This window comes from Sparassis crispa (genome assembly GCF_003851025.1).
Source record: "Sparassis crispa DNA, contig_000004F, whole genome shotgun sequence".
NCBI lineage: Eukaryota > Fungi > Basidiomycota > Agaricomycetes > Polyporales > Sparassidaceae > Sparassis > Sparassis crispa.
Window position 1 is genome coordinate 1954535 of NW_020939751.1, and position 20647 is coordinate 1975181.

Here is a 20647-nt window from a genome sequence, read left to right on the forward strand (position 1 = left end):
AGAGAAGAAAAACTGGCCATGTCCTGTAAGAGACAGATTCAGATATGTCGCTCGGTGCGAAGGAGTCCAGCAGACTGGGGCTTCATCGCCGCCACACCGCGAAGTCACCTACATTTACACGTATAAGAAGAGATGACAGAATTATTGGGCTACACTGCTTCTCCGAGCAGTGAGATTCCTGACGACTATTGACATGATGATGGAAATTGACCATCATTATCAGCGGAAGGGCAGAGAAGTCGTGCCGAGGCGCATCTTTCAGTATGTTAGACTAACTCTCTATCTGAGGTTGACCCAAGATTAACTCGGAAAATAGCAAGGTACTGTGATGAATGGAATTTTCGGGTCCCAGTCACTGAGTCTGTCGTCTTGGCGGAGTCAGCCAGTTGCAACCCTTCTACAGCCTGCACTCTACTCAACGTCCGGCGTTTGCCGATAGGATGTTGTCATGCACCTCCACGAAACTAAAGCAGGAGTTTCACATACAAAGCTAACTTAGAAGCGGGAATAGCATGCGTTATCAAACTGCATGCGATTATTCAGAAGATTCCAGAAATCCACGGTATGTCCTGGCAGGAACTTGAGGTTCAATGTTGAGAAGTGCTCGTTGAGTCGATTGTACACAGTTACAGTGTATAAGGCTTTTGCGGCCTTTGGTGGTCCTTAAGTTGCGGGAAATGCACTGAACCGAGTATATTTGGAAGGCAGGTTTTCAGCGAGTAGAGTAAAGACGAAAAACCCATCCACGCGCCGGTTGAGCACGTATTCCGATCGGCTAACTCCGACGTCTTGACTACTCTATTCCTCTAATATCCTTACATACAGGAATGCATGCATGACAATCCTTGTTCCACTGAATATAATCACGAAGGAAAAATCAAGCCTTGCAAGCCTCTCACTCAGGCAGCTCACACAGTGGATCACTGTATTCCAGATGGACTATCTCCTATCGAAAAGGGCATTCAAGCAGCGCCCGCGGGCGCCCCGGGAGGCCCTTCGCGGGTTTGCTGCAAATAGAACGCCAGCATCAGTAGATACAATGCGGACGTCAAGGTGCATGACAATAGGTATTCCACTTAATCAATCACGCCAAAATTATCGGACCAGAAGGAAAATTCAAACTTCGCAATCCTTTTGTTCCTGCAGCTCAAACGGTGGGTCCCTGTATTTTAGACGGACCTTTCCCACTGGCAGAGCCCACGGTTCCAGCAGCGCCTGTGGGCACCTCGGAAGGCCCTTGCTTCTGGTGCGGTTTGGCGAGCTTCCATTCGCGCATTCACTTCAAATAGAACTTCATCAGACACGGATATCCCGAGAAACGAAGGTAGAAGCAGAGTGTCAGTCAGCCTTGTGGGAGATTAACTTTATCAGTAGGTCGCATGCAGACGCCAAAGTCTACGACCGACGTTGTTTGCACCCTTTTGCACCTGCAGCCCCTCCATGGTACTCCTGTGTTGCTGCAGATCTTCCCGGACACGCTGCTCTTGCTACTTGCTTAGCTGACACTGCGGCTAACTGGAGTTCTTTCACGGCGATCATGGACCAGACAGCGACTGACAAAGATTATCCGTTAGGTTGCATTGCATCGTTGGTAGCAAGCGCGGGATCGCAGTTCCCCCTTGATCACAGACATGCAAGATGAAATTGCGGGCTACATACTGGTGCTGACTCTGACTCGACGAGAGTATCATTACAGCTCTCTACTTATTTTCTGAGCACGCACGAGGGATGTAATGACTGCGACGAGGTACTTCATGAAATACAAACGTCCAGTATCTGACCGCGCGTTTGCTGCTGAAATGCACCACGTCTCACACCTGAACTGTGTACTTTTGTCCACTAATATTCGGGGAGTCCTCAAAACATTTCCTGCGATGATCATTGGGAGGATTAGTACTTAGTGGCTATCAACCTCCTACCACCAGCAGAGTGTAACAACTGGTTGCGTCATCGGATACTCCCACATGAGACGGCAAGCCTTTTCACTCACTGCATTCTCTCCGTATATGTGAATAGAGATTATATTTACCCAATTTTCGGTACATTGAATCCGCTACTTATAGTTCTTGGTAATAATGTTGCTTTTTAACTGCTAGGAAGGCCATATGTGAATGATTGATACAGTGAGTGAGACATAGTGGCAAGGAATGAAGATGAGGAGATGCATCCGGTAGTCTATAGAGGCGTCGATGAGCCTGTCATGACGCCGTCGCCGGTCACACGCCTCGTTCGTTCACTGCAAGGAGAACGGAATCAGTACATGTTAGACAGGTCATTGTCAGGCACTTACGAAGTCCCAAAGAGTGCCGAAGCACGGAATTCCAGCCGCCTTGCAACCCTAAATTGCACGCGTGCATAATCAGTACGATCTCACCAGCTATAGTGAGGAAGATCAACCCACCTGCATCATCTCAGAGTTACCGACATAGTTTGAGGTAATGAAAACAACTAGAAGTGCCAGTGTCCAGTGTTGAACAAGATTGATAGAGAGTGGCTCTCACCTTCCGCATTCCAGGAGTGATACACCTCCTTGAGAATTTTCATGGTGTCTGGGCGGCCGCCTCGCTCCCTGCTGTCCCACAAGAGAAGGCGTTCCGGCCCAATGTTGCTGTGAATGAGACCGCTGATAGTAGGACCAAACGTTTTCTCCTGATCAGACCCTGAAAATTTGAAAGTTCAGTGCTTGTGGTCACGGAAGGGTGGGAGGTCAGCGTACCTATCCAGATCAGGAACCTAGATGGCGTGGAGTATCAATTCCATATCTGCGGCCTCACAGCGTGATTGATACTCACCAGTAGGGGGACTGAATGCATGTGGAGAGAGCGGCGCCAATACCGGTACCCGTGCAGATACGAATACCGCGGTGGTAGAGAGTCGAAGTATTAGAGACACCAGCGAGCTGTGTGACGTCAATAAGAAAGCTCGAACTCCCAACACTCGAACTTACCTTCAGTTCCCGGGTCCAGATCTCCTTTGGCGGGTCATTGACGAGACTGTGAGTGAAGTCACCTGAATATCGGGACATCAGTTTGCACCCCTTTCAATACACTGAACAGTATGTGCGAACCTTGCACACCGCAGATCAAATAGTGGTACTTGGCGTGTGTACCCTCTCTTAAACGGACAAAAATGAGGTGGCACTTTCGCCAAAGTGAGGAAGTACTCACGAAATGACACCAAAAGCATGGTACTCCTTGACAGCGCCATGACTGATCCGAGCGAGAAGTCCCTGCTGCATGCCACGTTCAAAGCGCAGAACCGCGACCTTGGGGGACGGCTAGACAGAGAGAGGTATGCTTACGGTTTGTACGCGGCCGACAAGTTGCACATACAAGCTCGATGTCGACCTTGACATGCCTCGTGCAGATCCAGGGAAGGACAATCCAGACTGTCATCCCGATGACATACCAGAAATCCTGCTGCTTCGCGACGTGTCTGCCGTTCATAGCCCACTTCTTGGTCTCGGGGTCCCAGAGATCACCCATGACTGTGAAGATCCCTGACAAAGAGCGGGTGTTAGGTAAAGGCCTTACGATGATGGACGATGCTACTCACAAGTAAGTCCTAGCCCAGTCCAGCCGAAGAAACGGTGGTTGCGCTCGAAGACGCTAGGGACAGAACTCAGTGGTGCGAACTTCTACACAGAAACAGCGGCGTACTTATGGTGAGTGTTGCGGACGATGGGGAGTCCGGCAATGGCAACGATGATGAGAACGACATTGGCAGCCAGACCAAACACCAAAATCGCATCGTGCTCATTGTAATGATTGCGATAAGTGTCGACAATCCTGAAGGTCAACCAGATGATCCCAGAAATTGCGCAGCCGGAATGAATGCCACCAAGATGCTTTCATTACATGTCAGACCACCAAGGTAGTGGAACGACGACAAGTCTTGGACTTACCTGGAGCACTGAAGTGCATCCCAACCGCCACCACAAAGGCGTCCACTGCAGACAGATCTCAATATAAGATAGACATACATAGGGAATAAAATCACGAACCTTGGCAAAGAGCGTGTTGACGGAAAGATACAAGCAACGTCCGAAAACCTCATTGCGAACCAAGAAGGACACGTTGAAATTAGCTACGGCCATAGCGGAACCGTACCTGACCGCGTAAGGCCAATGACCGGAGACAGCGAAGCCGAACATAATTATATTGACAGAAAACGCGATGGTGAATAATTTGCTGGAAAATATCAGTAAGTGTGTGTCGAAAGATCATCGAGGAACGTCCATTACCAACCGGTAAGTGTTGTACCAGAGTTGCCAGATGATCCATTTGGACGTCTTCGGCGGCTTGCTGGGAGTCTTCGGTGGCGCAACCTGCTCTTTCTTGGCTTCGGGCACCGGGAAGACGCTCTCAACGGCGAGCTCCTTCTCGTTGTATATGAGGACCACCGAGGAGGAGTGCACGTCTAACGTGCCCTTCTCGGCGTTGTCGTATGCCGGGGCTGGGAACTTGGGAATCTCAGACGACATCAGAGCAGAGATGCTGTGGGAAGAAAGGCTGCGCAGAGACCTAACACCAACTGTGCAGTGACGAAATGGGATGGGGTTTCTGACTTGAACAGGATGGCTTGCTTGGCCTTTTATGCATCCCAAAAATTCGGAATGGACCTATTCGGGACACTGCGCGCGGATACGCTCTCGGGCATTCCACAAGGCGAAGTAGTGTCAGAAAGTGGAGCAGCCGATCGGGGTGAAGGAACTGCCATCCGGAGAAGAGCTAATCTCGATTCTCAAGGTGGAGATGCTGCACGGGAGCAGAGTGCGGGTGTCCGTGCTGGCTGCGGGACCATGCAGCAGTTCCAGGTAGAGGTTGAGGGCGCTGAACATGGGCGACGCGGGGGTGGCACTGGATGCTGGGAGGCGGTGCTGGATGCAGAACGGTGCTGGGTAGTATCGAGTCGATCTAGTATAGTTCCTAGCACGACTGTATGACGTCGCTCTGTACAAAATATCAGATCCGCGCAGTGACACATACTATTTTGTTGCCGCGCACAGCAAGACTGTCGCGGGAGCTCCCATGCTCTTCCCGTTATTGTCGGACATGTCCCGCCTGGTCCCGCCATGCGCCGCAGATGCCTCCCGCCCTTGCTGTCTAACGTTTCGAAGGCACTGGATGTCACGAATTGGCGATCCCCCCAGAGAACAGTTTCGCCACAATCTGCACGATAAAGGTATATCTATTACCTTATTACTGTCATTAAAATCAGAAATACAAGAAATCTAGCAAAAAAGATGTTGAGTTCGCTGTGCGCAACATCGCCCGAGATGCCCTGCGCGCTGTCGGCGACGGTAGGCGCGAGATGAGTTGGATCTAATTGGATGCCGAGGGTTTCTAGGCCGCCATCGCCGAGGGACCTTGATTTCTCCGAAAAGTGCGGGAGATGTTGCAAGTCGTGCGAGAGGCTTAGTTTTCGTATGCAGTGAGTTGCTTTCCCCGGTCAAAAATTGCGTGCGCGTTAGATCTAGTTTTTGTGCAAACTGACCGTCATAGGATGGATGGTTCTGAACTCAACTTCAATCCAAGCGCGAACGCGACGCGTTGCGCCAATGTCACGTGCCGAGTGAGCCACATCATCTGATCGATCTCCGAGATCTCCATCACGCTGACCGGATTGGGACGCCGAGTTGAGCGGGCTCCTAGTAGCTGTCTACGATGGGCCGGACAAAGTTCGTACTACTACTACTACTACTACGTCCGTCGCAGGATCATCAAGACCGCAAGCTGGGGCTTTCAGTTGGCCTTGGAAACCAATGCTGGAAGGTTTCCACTCTGTTTCTCTTCTGTCGAACTAGTGATCATGGCTGATCAGTTCTGAATCCACAGTCAGTCGTACTCCGAAGAGGCGAGAGATTCGAATACTTTGGTCCCTTAGCGCGTCGAAGTGGTGCATGATCACGATTGTTGTGTCGATCACACTGGTGTGGACGCCAGCTGAGCGAGTTCTCGGGATTACGGCTCAGAAAACGGGCACACCCTTGTCCCGGCCAAGGCGGGATACTCATGCGAAGGTGCTCGTCAGCGAAAACGTGATGTCTGGGTGATCAAGCTGGGCTTGCGCGCCACCGGTTCCCAATACGCGATTGATGTGAGGCTGCGTCCCGGATGGACAGCGGACGAATTGAACTACACATAAAGGTCTGTCAGTTATCCTCAAGCTTCCCCTGGTGTCTCCCTGTAGTTCTTCCACTCGATTTGCCGTGTCTGTCTTCCAGATGCCATCAATAGGTAGATCTCCGGATACGAGGCTTTGTCTCCGAAGGTCTAACCATTAATGGCGTGTTCAGATAGAACCGTTCCTCGTCCCTCGTCACTTTCGATACTTGTTGTTTGGTTGTCTCTCCTGATTATAAGCTGATGTCGATGACATCGCCTTGATCGTCATCTGCGGGGATGTTTTCAGGACTTGTCAGCTCTCGCGGGTGTTCATCGATGCATCTCTGTTGCATTGCTATCATCGAATTGCGATCGGACGCCGAAACGCCTATCGTCATGCTGCTCGTGGAGAGACGATAAAAATAAATGTACAAACGGTACGCCATAAGAGACCAGTTTCTTCGCGAGCAGAATACCATGTTTCGTAGCTAGGGCGTAGCACCTCCAGTCCAAAGAATCCGTATCGATGCTCGTGCCAGCTCAGGTGCGAGACAAGCCCTGTTGTATCAGCTCACCCATCCATTTTTCTTGCACAGAATCCTAACGCAACCATTACTGCAGTAATTATCCTGTCCAGCGCAACAGCGGCAGGATGTCTATCGAAGTGAATAGGAATGATTGTTACCAACTGCCACGCAGTAGGCCTTCCAGACTTCACAACGTGTTTTTTTGCCGATGCGGCGCTACGCATACACATTAACCTCAGTCAATACATATCCGTCGAGTGTTGAACATTGAATATTGAGTAGGAACGACTCTCCGTCAGATCCGTCTGAGTCCCTTCAAGTCATTCAAGCGAGAGTACTTCGTTACAGACCTACGAGGTCGAACTGGTGCTGCCAGTATAATCTATGTAAAAAGATATGCACCACATCCAGGTTACTTTCATGCAAGCGATCCCGAACAACTTACCTTGAATACTATTCTAGCTAACCTTGCGATTTGGGTCAAATATTGATCGCGTCACCATAAGAGGAAGGTGACGTGCATGGAAATTCCGTCCCGCCGCTGTCATCTCGCTGTTCATCGCAGGAAGTGCACCACGATCACTAGTGTGCCCATTTCAAGTGGTATATCTCGACAGATACCTGCAACGAAGGGGCCAAGGTTCTCGCCTTCTTGGAGAACACGATGCGCAAGGCCTCTGACCGAGTAGTACAAGTGTAGCAGCAAGGAAGACACGTGCGTTATCCCAAGTGCCATCGAATGGTGCTAATGCCAACCATGTCATAGTTCACTCGTCGCCCGTCATTGATTCCGGACATTCCTTGAGTGAAGGATACTTATCGAATGTTTATCTGTCGATCACGCCTTTACCGCAGGTACGAAAGAACCTGAACTCTTTCGTGCAGCTGTGATTCGGGCCCGAGCTCGAGCCGGGGTCCTTCGGAGTCGTTGGAAAATGGAAATGAATTCATATGGAGGATTGCAAGAACGGGAGTGTTGCTCGCGTCCTCGCCAGCTTCCTCCCACCACCACCATCTCTCCTTCTTGGAAAAAATAACCGTTGCTCATCCCATCAAAGCATTGGCCGGATTTTTGATCGCGCGAACGGCCTTCTTCTTTCATCACGCTTTCCACTAGCATCGTGAAGAATGACGACGACATTCGCGACCCTCCGCGCGCTCCACGCCCTCATCGGCACCGCCCTCGACGACATCGAGCGTGTCTACACCGACGCCTCTGCCCCCGGCACACCCTTCTCCCCGTTCTCGCCATCTGCTGCGTTCTCCCCGTTCTCCCCGACGCCGTTCTCGCCCAACTCGTTCGCGCCGTATCCCTCCCCCTCTTCGCCCACGTCCTCCCTCACAGATGAGGATTTCCTGGCTACCATGACGTTCCGACCGCGCAGCAGTGCGAGCTCGAGCACGACGAGCACAAGCGCCAGCGAGCGCTCGAGCCCCGTAGCCGACAGCGCGAGCGACGCAGAAGCAGATGACGACGCTAGCGCTCCAGTGGACGTGCCCAGCACCCCCGGCCGCGTCCGCCCCCCGCCCATCCTCACGTCGCTCTCTCCGGCCTCGGCGAGGAACGCCGGTTCACGCTTCCGCTCTGGCAGCACCCATAGCCCCGTCGCCGTGCGCGCCTACCCCATTACGCCTCGTACACCGCACACGGGCCTCGCCTTCTCCGCGATCGGGCCCGTCACTCCCCCCGACTCGGCGTCGTTCCTTGACTTTCCAGATCCAGATGTGCCATTTTACAACACACCGGCGAAAGAGGGTGACCATGAAGTGGAGACCCTGCGGGAGATGCAGATGGACTCTAGGGAACGCGCGGAAGCGCTCATGTCCCACCCCGCGGTCATCTCGGCAACAAACCGCCTCGTCGCGGCATGCGGGCAGCTGACTGCCAGCGTACAAAGGCCTTTTTTGACGCTGAGTGACGCGTCCATGGGAGTGAGTGTTGTCCCTCTCGTGTGTGGTCGTCGGAACGAATGTGCTGATTCGTTTCTGTAGTATCATCTTCCATCGTGCCTGCGGTTCCTTGAGGCGTCACATGCCGTTGAGATACTGCGTGAAGCGGGCCCGCGCGGTCTACACGTCCGAGACCTGGCGAAGCAGATTGACGCTCTACGAAGGCGCAATTCCGATACTGGCCCCTCCGCCAATGAGGGACAAGTCGGCGTGGACACAGCTCAACTGAGTACGTCTTTCTTCATCCCTCTTCCCGCTGATCTTCCTCTCGCATTGAAGCAGCTGATCGTGAACACCAGGCCATATACTCCGTCTACTGGCGACACACCACATAACGCGCGAGGTGCGCCCGGACGTCTTTGCGAATAATCGTGTGTCGGCCGCGCTCGACTCAGGGCGGACGTGCGCCGAGCTTCGCGATACGTGCGTGTCTTCGTTTTGACTTGCTGGTTTCCCACTATATATCCGAGCTGTCGCACTGACGTTCGCACTCGAGCAGGCCGGAAGGGAAGTACGAAGGGACGAATGGGATCGCTGCGTTCATCGGTCTCTGGTGCATATTGTCTCCCTTGCTGCTTCAATTAATATCAGATTTAACGTATGTCATACTTAGCACGGACGAGCTCTTCAAGGCGTCTGCATATCTCACCGATGTCTTCCTCCCGGAGCCGCCAGCGTCCAAACCTTCCGCTCCAGCTGCAGGCCATCCAGACGCCCACCACGATAATTTCCCTCCCGCCGGCGAGATTACCGCCCCGCTGCCCGCAGTGCCATTCAACCTTGCGTTCAGCACGCCGGCGCCATTCTTTGAATGGCTCGAGCGCCAGGACAACGCCGCGCGCCTTCGCCGCTTCGGCGCCGCCATGACCGGTACTGGCTCATGGGAGGTACCTGGAGCGGTCCTTACAGGTGAATGCTGCATATATGCACATATACATGTGTGTGTGGAAGATGCAGGAGTTAGATGCTGATCGTTGTATGCGTAGGATTTCCGTGGCAGACGCTCGCGTCGGGCTCGCTCGTTGTAGACGTTGGAGGAGGGATTGGATCGACGAGCATGCTCCTTGCGCGCGCATTCTCGCATCTGAAGTTCGTCGTTCAGGATAGGCCACAAGTCGTGCAGATGGGAGAGGCGGTACGTGAAGATGAGCTAAATTTGTGTCGTGTACTTGCTGAACATTGTCTGACTCATGCAGGCATGGCGGGCACGTTGCCCTGAATTGCTCGACGGTGGTCGCGCTGCATTTCAAGCACACGATTTCTTTACTCCACAACCACCCTTACCACCTATTATCGAGAAGTCCATTGAGCCAGCTGCATCTCCGCGCACACCAGAAGGCGAGGACGCTCCAGCCGTGTTCCTACTGCGTGTGATCACGCACGATTGGCCAGATGAACTAGTCACCAGGTTAGTGCTGCCTACTCTGCAACCAACAGGTGCTAAATGTGCAGCCAGAATCCTGCTCCACCTTCGCCGCGCTGCTGGCCCTTATACCAGGTTACTACTCGCCGACTACGTGCTGCCCCTCGCTTGTATCGACGAGGACGACGAGGCTGATGTGAACAGTGAACCGCGTGAGGATCTGCCACCCGGCTCAGTGCGCACGCTCGCCCCTGAGGGTTCGCCTCTTCTTGCGAACCTTGGCAAGGCAAATGCCAACGCGTACTGGCTCGACTTGACGGTGGGTGCTTTCCGGTAATATACTGTTGGGTACTCGGCTGACAGAACCTGGACAACAATAGATGCGAGCGACGTTCAACGCGCAGGAACGCACTCTGCGCGAGATAGCGGCGCTTACACTCACCGCCGGTTGGCGCGTTGTGCAGGTGACGCGTGCGGAGGGTTCCGTCTTCGGGCACATAATCGCTGTCCCGGTTGACATATCTCCCGCGGCACTCGTACTCCTCGATACGCCCCTCCCCGGCGTGGCAGACGGGTCATCGCAAGGTCGGTTCTCTGTAGGCCTCATCGTCGTTTAATACGTAGTAACTAACGAGTATGTACAGAGAATACACAGGAGATGGCGCGTTCGCTTGGCAAAGCGCGCGAGACGTTCGGCTCGTACGTCTCCTTGCATTCCGAGGATGTCCTGCGCATGAAGCGTCGGGGCGTGCCTACGACCGGCGGGCGCCGCGCGAACGCCAGCGGGGCAGGCGGAGCTTCCGCAGGGGGAGGAAGGACGTTGCGCAAGCGGCGGTCGACGCTCGTCGGGAGAGACCCGCGTGTGCAACCACAGACGCAGGCAGGCGGCCAGTCCTTGCTGCCTGCGGCGGAGATTGGGCCTGCGGGTGGGCCTGCTACGCGCGGCCTGCGGAGTATGAAGTCGAGGGGAGTTCTGAGGGAGAGGCGGGCACGGTGAGGGAAGACGAAGATCGGAGGCTGGTGCGTTTGGTGAGCGGAGCCACTCTGTGTACGTTAGTGTAATTATTTTGTGGCGGCGGACGGTTTCTATGCAAAATTGACCCGATTATTACTTCACCGTGTGCAAGACGGCTGGACCGTGTTCTCTGTCGATATGGGTTAGATGTCTTGCAATTGCTGTTGCTTGACAAGTTGAAAACCAGCGGTTGCAATGGCGATCACGTGTTGCGAAGGTAGGCTGAGCGCTAACGCTCCAAAACCCCCCGACTTTGTAATCCAACAGGCTTAACCGAGGTCTCGAGGTTTCGATTACGCAGGGTTCCTGCGCAGCTGCAGGAGAGAACAACGGAGCTCTCAAGTCGCTCGCTCGTACCACAGGATCCAGAGCAACGGGTAACAGAGGCCAACTTGGATATTCGGCTCTCGCGAAGGCCGATGACGTTCTCGCAGTTTACCGTGAGCGATAATCAATATTAATATATATTCCATGAGAAACCAACCAACGAGCCAATAAATACATGAACGAACAGGCAATGGGTCAACCATAGGACGTATAGATCTAAGACAAACCGGACGAGATGCATAAATGACTTAAAACGCGGGGGAGAACAAGACCGCATCGAGGAAAGGGATGCCAGAGCCAGGCAAAGAAACCGGAAAGAACAGCCGCGTGGCCTTCATGTGAGTATCGATACGTACGCTGCCCACTTGGGACGCGGGCTCATATCGATGGTGTGTTCGCCCAGCTCGACAAAACGGGACCGCGTGCCCATATCGATGGTGTGGAGGCCCAGCTTGATAAAGCGGGGAGTCGCAGCCTTTCGCCTCCTCGCTACTTTCCTCCTCTGTCGACTGAGCCATTGCGATTTCGCGCCTTCCCGCGAGTGGCCTTCCGTGGCCGGGACGAGGTTGTGACCGTACTGTGGGCCGTGCGCCAGTGTCTTCGCCTGGCGTCTACGTCCCCTGTGGGATCTCCACAGGGAACGTGGTCGCCCGCCGCGTTGACGCGTTGAGTTTCCACCGGGGATTTGGGTCCTGTCGCCTCTTAACGCGGCAGGATTCACTGTACTTACGCTACTGTGGAATCAATGCTGATCAGCCCTGATCATATTTGGACAGAGTCGGGACGTACTGGGAGATTGTACTCTGGTGCTGCCAGTCGTCCTCTCGATACCCACCGGGAGTCACCGTGGCCGCGTCGGAATGGTTCTCCTCGTTCTCGTCCTCTAAGTATGTATCGGGATCGTGCTGGTACATGGTCGGTTCAACACCAGATAAAGTTACTGTGCCAGGTGCAGGTCGTCGTGGGCCCAAATGGATATCGATCTCACTTCGAAGTGTGATAGGACGTGATACAAGGCGGATCGCACTGATATTGATATACCGTCCTGGAGGGATCGTGGAGTTGATCCATCCTTCGTCGTCTCTAAATGCGATAACGTGTGGCCGTCAGCAATGACAATATATGCGACATGTCTCGGGATAGGGCTTACTCGCTGTTGGTGTAGGACCACGGCGGATAGTCAGATGGATCCCTGGAATGCCACATGGCAGCGGGTGAGTATGCAGCACAACTTTACATAGCGAATGTGCCACTCACAGGCTGGGCGCGAGGCTAGGTGCGCGGCTAGTCGACGGTCCAGACAACATTCTTGATACAGAGGCGGATGACTGAGGGACAGAGGATCTGGTGCAGGGCCCCCATTCTTGTACCGTTTCTTCACTCCTCTTATATATGCTTCTACCACCCATGCTTGATGAGATCCGCTGATCTTGCTCAAGCGTCCTTGGCGACTATCCGCAACAGCTGTGCTTGGCCGCCACACAAACACCATGAGGCGACATAGCGACGAAGACAAAGCCAAAACTTGAAGCGGACACAAACTTGATTACGCTATGGATCCGGGGAAGACATTCATTAATACCTGGCGTAAGTAGCCATCCCAAAGTGACAAACAATTGGCGTCCTCCCGCCACGCCGCACACCAAGAATTGTGCCACCTGATAATTAAAGCCAAAGCAGGTTTTCGTTTCCAAAGCACGTCACGTCACTTTAACTGTAGCGCCAAAAGGCTGGCAAATTGCAAGGTCATATTTTGGTGAGATGACTCTCGAACCAAGATCGATTGTCACAAGTAGAATTTTGGAGATCCACGCTACTAAGTTTTTTCACCTATTGCTGTTCCACATCAATGCATCACGCTTTCAAGCGAAAGTCGTCCCGCTGTCCTTTATCAAAGCCTACGGAATACTCGGCGGATGACTGAGCCTCAGACAATGAAATACTGGAAACTTAAGAGCAATCACATAGCCTTCATGTGTAGCTTCAGAATTTCAGAAGGATACGTACCCTTCTGCCCACGGAACGCATACCAAGCAGCTCGACGATCCGGGGCGGTATGCCGACATTAGTGCATTCTCGCCGTCTTCCACTGTCTGACCTTACGTCCACTAAGGCATCGTACTCTCTCGCGCAACCGTCTCCCTTTAGCTTGAAGCTTGAATGAGTGACGCCCTACCGCGTCGATGCGCCGCTGGTCGGTTACCCAGGATCTGGGGTTCATCGCGTCTTAAACGTACGGCAAGATTCACTGTCGGGTTGTTGCTGATTAGCGATGATCACAGTAACGCCGGCGAAGCTTGGGACTCTGGATGAACATCAAGACACCCTCTGCCACCTCGGAGAGGAGCTCCTCAGTCTTCCTTCTCCCCTCTACCCCCCAAGGTTGCATTGTAGGGGTACAGCTGAGGCGCATGGTTACGTGGACACCAGATGGGCTTCCTGGTTAGACGCATGGCGGCGTCAGGAGTCAAGAAGAATCCGAGTGAGTTCACTTTGATCCTTCTCGCATCTGTTTCCGACCCACCCGGGAGGGTGATAGCAGTGCTCTAACAGCCACGTAGAGCACAAACATCTCTGATAGACATCTCTGTGCACAGTAACTTGTTCTCGATCCTCAACATTTGTGCACTCTTGTTCTCAATCTGTGGCCTAATGATGCTCCTGGTGGGAGAAGATATGTGATCCATCAACTATCCGTGCTTCGTCATCTCAGATACGGGGCCGTCTGGACGTCTGCAATGCGGCGAAGACAATATGTGCGCAGCGAGAGACGTACTCGCTGACGGTGTATGTCTATTTGCCACGAACTTCGTCCAACGTGGACAAGCATTGTTATGGAGACATTCACGATGCCATGACGTCTGTATGCGTCACAATAATAACGACGGTGGACGTGTTGCTCAAATTAACGTAAGTTTAGTGATTAGAGTATTATTCAGGTCACCATCATTGAAACAGACGTAGTTAAGGACTATCGCATAATCAGGAGACGTGTATATCATTTTCCTAACTTTGCGACTGTGGTTAAATCCATCAACTGGCCCGTGGTCAAAGCATGGACGCCCTGCGCAAGACCTCGAGTCATTCATTAATGACACGACTGATGCAAGATTGATTGCGCCGACGTAAGTAGTATGTTTTACATTAATGTCACGATTTCCGCGAGGAGAAATCGCCTTGCGGTTTTCATAACATATTCACGGCACGTACTTCGCTAGCTGACAAAAAAACACGTACTGTAGTTGTGCAGGAATTTTGGATCAACAGAGTTGCGCTCAAGCGCCCGCTTACCAGTTCAAAATCGCAGCGCCTCGTGCACTACCCAAGAATAGAAACCGTTGTATTCAATGTAGGCGGGCGAACTATAGAAAGGAACGACCCTTTTTTACTATCTGCTACTAGAGGCTGGTTCACGAGTTGTTCGGGTCGAGCGTGAGTGAAAATCCTCGATTCAAAACGAAGTAGTAAGCACTTGATACAATATATTGCTCCCCGTCGTAACGTTACATCTCAGCAGAAGCTAATACAAGGACGTTGTAGTACTACATAGGCTCCACCACCTCCTCCTCTCTTCGAGAACCACACCTACAATTGAGAAGTTCTCTCGCGGTTCAGAGAGATTCCCTTCCCTTCCTCCGTATTCTTAAGGAGGTATGCGTACTCGCCTTTGTAGCCCTTCTCCCTCATCCACGCCTCGAGCGTCTTCGTGTTCGGATTCAGGTTCCTGATCCACTGCATATCCCTCTTGATCACGTCGTCTCTGAACAGCGACCACCACGCAGAGAAATTCTCCCCCCAGCTGGTCTGCCCTTCCTCCAGCACTTTCTGTTCATTGGCGAGTGGAGCATTGGAGTTGGTTAGGTAGGTAAGCCACTGGTCATAATTCAGGTACACGACGACGGCCTGCTGCCCGGTGACTTTCTTGAAGGTCGCCAAGAGGTATTCCCAGTCGACCATGTCGCTGGCGACTTCGAGCTCGGCGGTAGAGGTGAGCGCGCGGTTATCGAATGTGTAGCGGGCGAAGAACCCCAGGTCGGGAAGTGCGATCATGGGGACGTGGCCGGTGCCAACGGGGGTCGCGAACACGAAAGTGCCATCTACACGCCGGTTCAGAGGTCCGAACGTAGGCTATTCATAATGACCTGGTTAGCTGCGGCCTGCATGACAGCTCATGTGGCTCACCAATTGTAACATGTCCATGTACGGACAGTAGTGACGACAGTCCAAGACATGGCATCGTCGCTGACCACAGATGGCTGAGCCTTCATCCACTCTGCGACGCGCGCCTTGCCGTCATAGTGCTCACACCTATACTTCTGGTCGTAACCCCCTTTCTATAATTAAAGAGTCCGCTATCTCATGCATTGGGAGACTGACGAATACTTACCTTGAGTGAATAATCGAGGCTGCTCCACACGTAGTGGCGCATGGTCTTGCTCTGCTTTGCCAGCTCGAAGATACGAATGCCCGCGAAGATCTCCTTGGCCTCACCGACTGTGAATCCATCAGTATTGACCCACGCTCCATACGCGCCCTCGAGCGCGGTCTTCACAGTGGGGAAGTCGTAGAACGATCCTTAAAGCGACGGAAGGTATTAGCACTCGATAAGCCCCAGCGTCAGCAGATGTGAGTAGTCGGCGAACCTTTCACGATCTCTACGCCTTTCTGAGCGAGTTCCAGTGATCTCTTGCTTTGCGGATCACGAGTGAGGGCGCGGATGGTGTAGGGAGACGGCAGACCATCAGCGCTGGGCTCAAGGAGTTTGTCGATTACGGCGAGGCCTTGTGCGCCGGTCGCGCCAATGACAAGAATAACTTTCTTCATGGTCGAAGACATCTGTCACAACGAATATCCAAAGGAAGAAGTGAGTGGCACTTCAGATGAGTGAAGGGGCCCGAGCGTGCTGGGCTTTAAAAGCTCTTCAAGCTGCCCCTGCGGCTGTTTGTTGATGCTGACGAGATGTACGGCCATCGGCGTTGAATTATTCAGCTATGGACGGTACACTTCTGCTTGGCCGTATCCTGTACTCAGCAAAGTTTGGAGGTCTATGTAGGCTTGAATACACCAACTGCCAGATTTGGTCGTAGCTGAGAGAGGGGTGGAGAGAACGCCGAACCATCACCGAGCCACCAAGGTTACGCTGGATAGAATACAAGCTCTCTGAGTAATGCGCTGACGGGGCCCGAGTTAGTCCATAGAATGTTACTCGACGTGGGATATTTCACGGTGAGAGGTAGGCTCATGGATAAGCCTCTAGACAAGGAAGACAGTCGACGTCGTTCCTTGTCATAGGCAAGTTACAAGGGAGACGCGTCGACCACAAGTAGTGACTAGGGTGTCCGACGGATGAGTTAGACAAAAAATTCAGTAGGGGCCTCGCGGGCAATGGCCGACGCAAGTTCGAATTCACATGATGAATGCACAGAATACCATTCAATCAATCCAATACATATATAGTGTGTGCACGAACACGCAGTGGATCAACCACAGATACATACTGAGGTCAGACAAAAAGAACGAGGGTCGTACTGAAGGTGCAGTGGATAAGTTAGACAGGAGACGAGAGACACGCGACGGGTCGAGAGGACGAACAACACCAGATAGATACCAAGATAGAATAAAATCCCAAAGGTCTTTATGTGGAGTGCCAAAGGGTTGCAGACTGACACCAGCGTGTTTAGCCTCTAGCGCATCTCGGTCTTATGTCTCCCGAGCTTAGCGACGATGACCGGAGTCTTTCCTCGTCTCTTGGCCCTCCTCTTCCTAGTCAACTGCGGCGAACGCTTACATGATCGTTTCTCCTTGGCTAAGACCATGACCCGCTCGGATCTGAAGTGATCAGTGAGGCGCGCTATGGCCATAATCTTCGCTTTGCGAGGAGCACGGGGAATTGCGCTGCCTCCGTCCACAATCCAGTTGGTAGACTCTGGTAGAAAAGCATCAGCCACGACATCGTGCGTTCCGATGGGATCTTCTCGGAGAACGGACTCGTACTCCTCCATCTTCACAACACTGCGCAACAAACGGTGATTAACCATGATCATAATTGAACAAACGAACAAACGTACGTGGGAATCGGGCTCGGGTAGGTGCCTCGACTGTACGGGTCGTCATCGTGATGTCCGTCATCAAAGCAGATATCCTCCAACGCCTCATCGTAAAGGTCATTATAGGAGTCGTGTTGGGACAATGCACCCGGGGTGAAGCGTGTGTCCACCAACTCTTCGTCCTCCTCGTACGGCCCATCAAACAACGAGTTGTAGCTGCTGGCCACACTAGTTGATCGATGGCGATCGATCCTTGTCTGAAGAACAGGCTCTACAGGATTTTCCGACGGAGGATGCCAGCCGAAGGGTTCAAGGAGGAAACCCGTCGCATCCCTGAATGTGAGATCGCCTGGGAGTCAGCAATGTCGCACATAGCGGTTATACAGAAGGGAAGAACCCACTCGCTAAGGTCTATCCATTCGGTGCCCCGTACCCAATAACAGTCTGAAAGCCTGGACAACAACTGAGATAAGAAAAAGCCACACAAAGTGTGGTGCTCACATCGGAAGGATCCGCAGAGGAGGAGGAAATTGTTGAAGAAGGTGATGAGGAAAGAATGGAGCAGTCCTCCTTAAATATCCGTCTGCCGCCCTTGTTTGGGGAGGTTCTGGACGTGACCTTGCTGAAGCATCGTGGCGCTATTCCTTCAATGGTTAAACAGCCGTGGTGCTTTGAAGCCACTGAGGAACACGAGGTAACATAGCGACCGAGACAATACCAAAGCGTATGCAAGATTGATCGCGCTGTATCAACATGTATGCTTACTCTCAAATGATATGAATCCTCTGATACATCTATAACTTGCCAAACGACTGCATCCTTTTTTTCTTTTTTTTGGAGGAGCTCTCGGCCACGGCCAACTAAAAATATCAGCCCCACGTAGCCAGCTAGTTTGTGGGATTCGCACCCAATAACGACTGCATCCTAGTACATTATGTTCAGTGTCCATGTAGGGAGTTTGCTAACGCGTCCATGCTGGGTGCCCCCATCGCGAACGTGGGATTGCCTTCATCAAGTGGCGTTGCGTGTAGCTCGATTGACATGGCACTAATGCAAGACCTTTGGTGTGAATGACAGCATGCAGAGTTGGCCGAGTCGGCCAAGAGTCGACACACTTACGGTTTGCATGTGCAGAGGCCAGAGGAGAGCCCGGAGACTGGCAGCAGATGCGACAGCCGCCTCGCATGTCTCGACACAGGTTTCGCCACATAAGTTATGATTAATCAGATCCGCTACATATAATGTGTACGAACGAATCAACCCTAGACAGACGAAAAGGAGGCCAGATGAAGCGCAGAAGACGAGTTAGACAAGAGACCAGAGAGACATAACCAGCCCAGAGGACGAACACCAAATCTAGAGCTAGCGCTGGAGCAAAAGACAGACAGATAACGAAGAAGAAGGAGAATGTTTGCATCGTCTCCACGTAGATTGGACATTTGGGGCTCTACCTGAGGTTGATTGTATGTCTCCCGAGCTTAACGATGGTGACCGGAACCTTTCGTTTCTTGTGGGATCTCCGATTGCGAGAGAATCGTCTCGAACTCGAGCGTGAGCGTTTCTTCCTCGGCGAGACGACTGCCTGTCTGGATTCGAACTCACGTTGAGGAGCGTTTGGCACAAGAGCATCAGCCACACGATCGTGCGTGCCGATAGGCTCCCACTGGAGAACAGGCTCGTAGTTTTCTTCCATCTTCACCACACTGTACAACGAACGTCAGCCAGCCGAAATCATTTTTGAACTGAAGTGATGACGTACGTGGGCGTTGGACTTAGGGACGGGTGTCGGCTGTGTAGGTCGTCATCGTAGATGACAAGATCGCAGTCGACCTCCTCCATCGCCTCGTCGGAAGTTTCTTCATATGCATAGCGTTGCAACGACATGTCCAGAGTTGATCCTGTCCCCACGAACTCTTCGTCCTCCTGATACGGTCCATCGAAAAGAGAATTAAAAGAACTGGCAACGCTGACAGACCGGTCACGATTGAAGATTGCACGAATAACAGGATTGTCTACCGCAATGACGGGTGGTGGAACCCGCTCCGCACTGAAATTGGCCGAACCCTCTCCGCTCCTAGAGGCGACAGCGCTGGAATGAACGTCAACGGGTAAGGACATCAGAATGACACGTGACTTACTGATCAGCATAACCAGCGTGTTTTCCAGTGAGTCTTGCAAAGATCATAATCAGAAGCCACTGAAGAAGATAGACTTGATAAAGATGTTGAAGGTATCGAGGATAAGAATGGATGGCGAGACGGCCCTCATTATATACCTGTGCTACCCGTGTTTGACGAGGTTTGGACGTAATCTTGCCAGATGTCTGTGGCGCTATTCCTTGAATGGGCTGCAGTGCTTTGACGCCACTCAGGGAAACAAAGCAGCCAGAAGCAAATACATTGATTACGCTGAGCCTGCAACGCACTAGCGTGCATTTCTTACCCTCATATGCAGGCCATAGAAAATTCAAGGAAAGTAGAGCACTCGCCCAATCACGGCACAAAGTAAAGACGTTCACAGTGAGGCTAGACTCACGCGGTTGTCCCGCCGGCTGTTGCAGATCGGCTGGCGATGCACCATCCGAGAATGGAAACCGTAGTATTGCACCGTGTTATCCCGCAGAGCGTAGATTCCAATCAACTAAGATCGTCCCAATGGTTATGCTGAAGTGACCCACTCCGTAGTCGCATCAGATGCTACTGAAAGCATTTCAAGGAAAATTACGGTGCAAATCTCTCCGAGGCTCTGAATTTGTACGTGCTCGCACTGATGCGGCGGAGCGAGGCGTACAGGCTAGTAAGGCGACCAGCGGAACCACCAGAGTGGCAGGCGAATTGCTGCACATAACAATTTCAAGCCTGGCAGTAATAACGTGTGATACGTTCGGCGATGTCGACAGGTTTTGTCCCACTTTCTCGGTTCTCCTGCACTTTCTGCAGTTAGTCTACACCCTCGACGGTGCTGGTTAGGCTTCGCTTTGTGTTTTTAAGTATGGCTCTGATCCGACGGTGTCCGAGTCTTGTGACAAGACGATGGACATGCAGTGCATGGGTTGATGATGTGTATTAGCAGCATGTTGGCACACTCGGAATCAAGAGCGAGAGTCATCATCAACTGCACGAAAGCGACAGATAAGATGTATTCCAGGGTACACAGAAGGGCCATTCTAATGTCTAATACAGACGGATTAATCGCACGGTAGAAATATAAATCGCAAACAGACAGGCGGAAATTCTAGACGTAGAGATGTATGCATAGAAGAGAATCACGAAAAGGAGTACAATGCTGCAGGAGACAAATCACAGAATCAA

At 52.4% G+C, this 20647-nt stretch overlaps 5 protein-coding genes across 5 annotated transcripts; 1 reads left to right on the top strand and 4 right to left on the bottom strand.

The window, feature by feature from the left end:
• Positions 1-2233: 2233 nt before the first annotated feature.
• Positions 2234-4483, bottom strand: SCP_0506820 (hypothetical protein; the record flags this gene model as incomplete). Its single annotated transcript, XM_027758739.1, has 15 exons — positions 2234-2236; positions 2291-2338; positions 2402-2448; positions 2502-2660; positions 2717-2733; positions 2793-2899; positions 2948-3009; positions 3068-3114; positions 3168-3277; positions 3333-3499; positions 3556-3608; positions 3660-3847; positions 3905-3949; positions 4004-4190; positions 4248-4483. The coding sequence occupies 15 exons, from the start codon at positions 4481-4483 to the stop codon at positions 2234-2236; spliced, it is 1476 nt and encodes a 491-aa protein (XP_027614540.1).
• Positions 4484-7762: 3279 nt separating this feature from the next.
• Positions 7763-10944, top strand: SCP_0506830 (4-O-methyltransferase 1; the record flags this gene model as incomplete). Its single annotated transcript, XM_027758740.1, has 10 exons — positions 7763-8566; positions 8627-8813; positions 8884-9007; positions 9084-9137; positions 9198-9493; positions 9571-9719; positions 9781-9992; positions 10041-10266; positions 10328-10532; positions 10592-10944. 10 exons carry the CDS (start codon positions 7763-7765, stop codon positions 10942-10944), a joined length of 2610 nt encoding a protein of 869 aa, XP_027614541.1.
• Positions 10945-11623: 679 nt separating this feature from the next.
• Positions 11624-12596, bottom strand: SCP_0506840 (hypothetical protein; the record flags this gene model as incomplete). Its single annotated transcript, XM_027758741.1, has 4 exons — positions 11624-12023; positions 12079-12372; positions 12440-12481; positions 12547-12596. 4 exons carry the CDS (start codon positions 12594-12596, stop codon positions 11624-11626), a joined length of 786 nt encoding a protein of 261 aa, XP_027614542.1.
• A 2278-nt stretch (positions 12597-14874) lies between these two features.
• Positions 14875-16113, bottom strand: SCP_0506850 (NAD(P)-binding protein; the record flags this gene model as incomplete). Its single annotated transcript, XM_027758742.1, has 4 exons — positions 14875-15417; positions 15498-15623; positions 15677-15864; positions 15933-16113. 4 exons carry the CDS (start codon positions 16111-16113, stop codon positions 14875-14877), a joined length of 1038 nt encoding a protein of 345 aa, XP_027614543.1.
• Positions 16114-16973: 860 nt separating this feature from the next.
• Positions 16974-19521, bottom strand: SCP_0506860 (hypothetical protein; the record flags this gene model as incomplete). Its single annotated transcript, XM_027758743.1, has 10 exons — positions 16974-17301; positions 17358-17669; positions 17738-17788; positions 17838-17943; positions 18244-18260; positions 18303-18383; positions 18456-18492; positions 18939-19039; positions 19096-19425; positions 19475-19521. 10 exons carry the CDS (start codon positions 19519-19521, stop codon positions 16974-16976), a joined length of 1410 nt encoding a protein of 469 aa, XP_027614544.1.
• Between the last annotated feature and the right edge of the window lie 1126 nt (positions 19522-20647).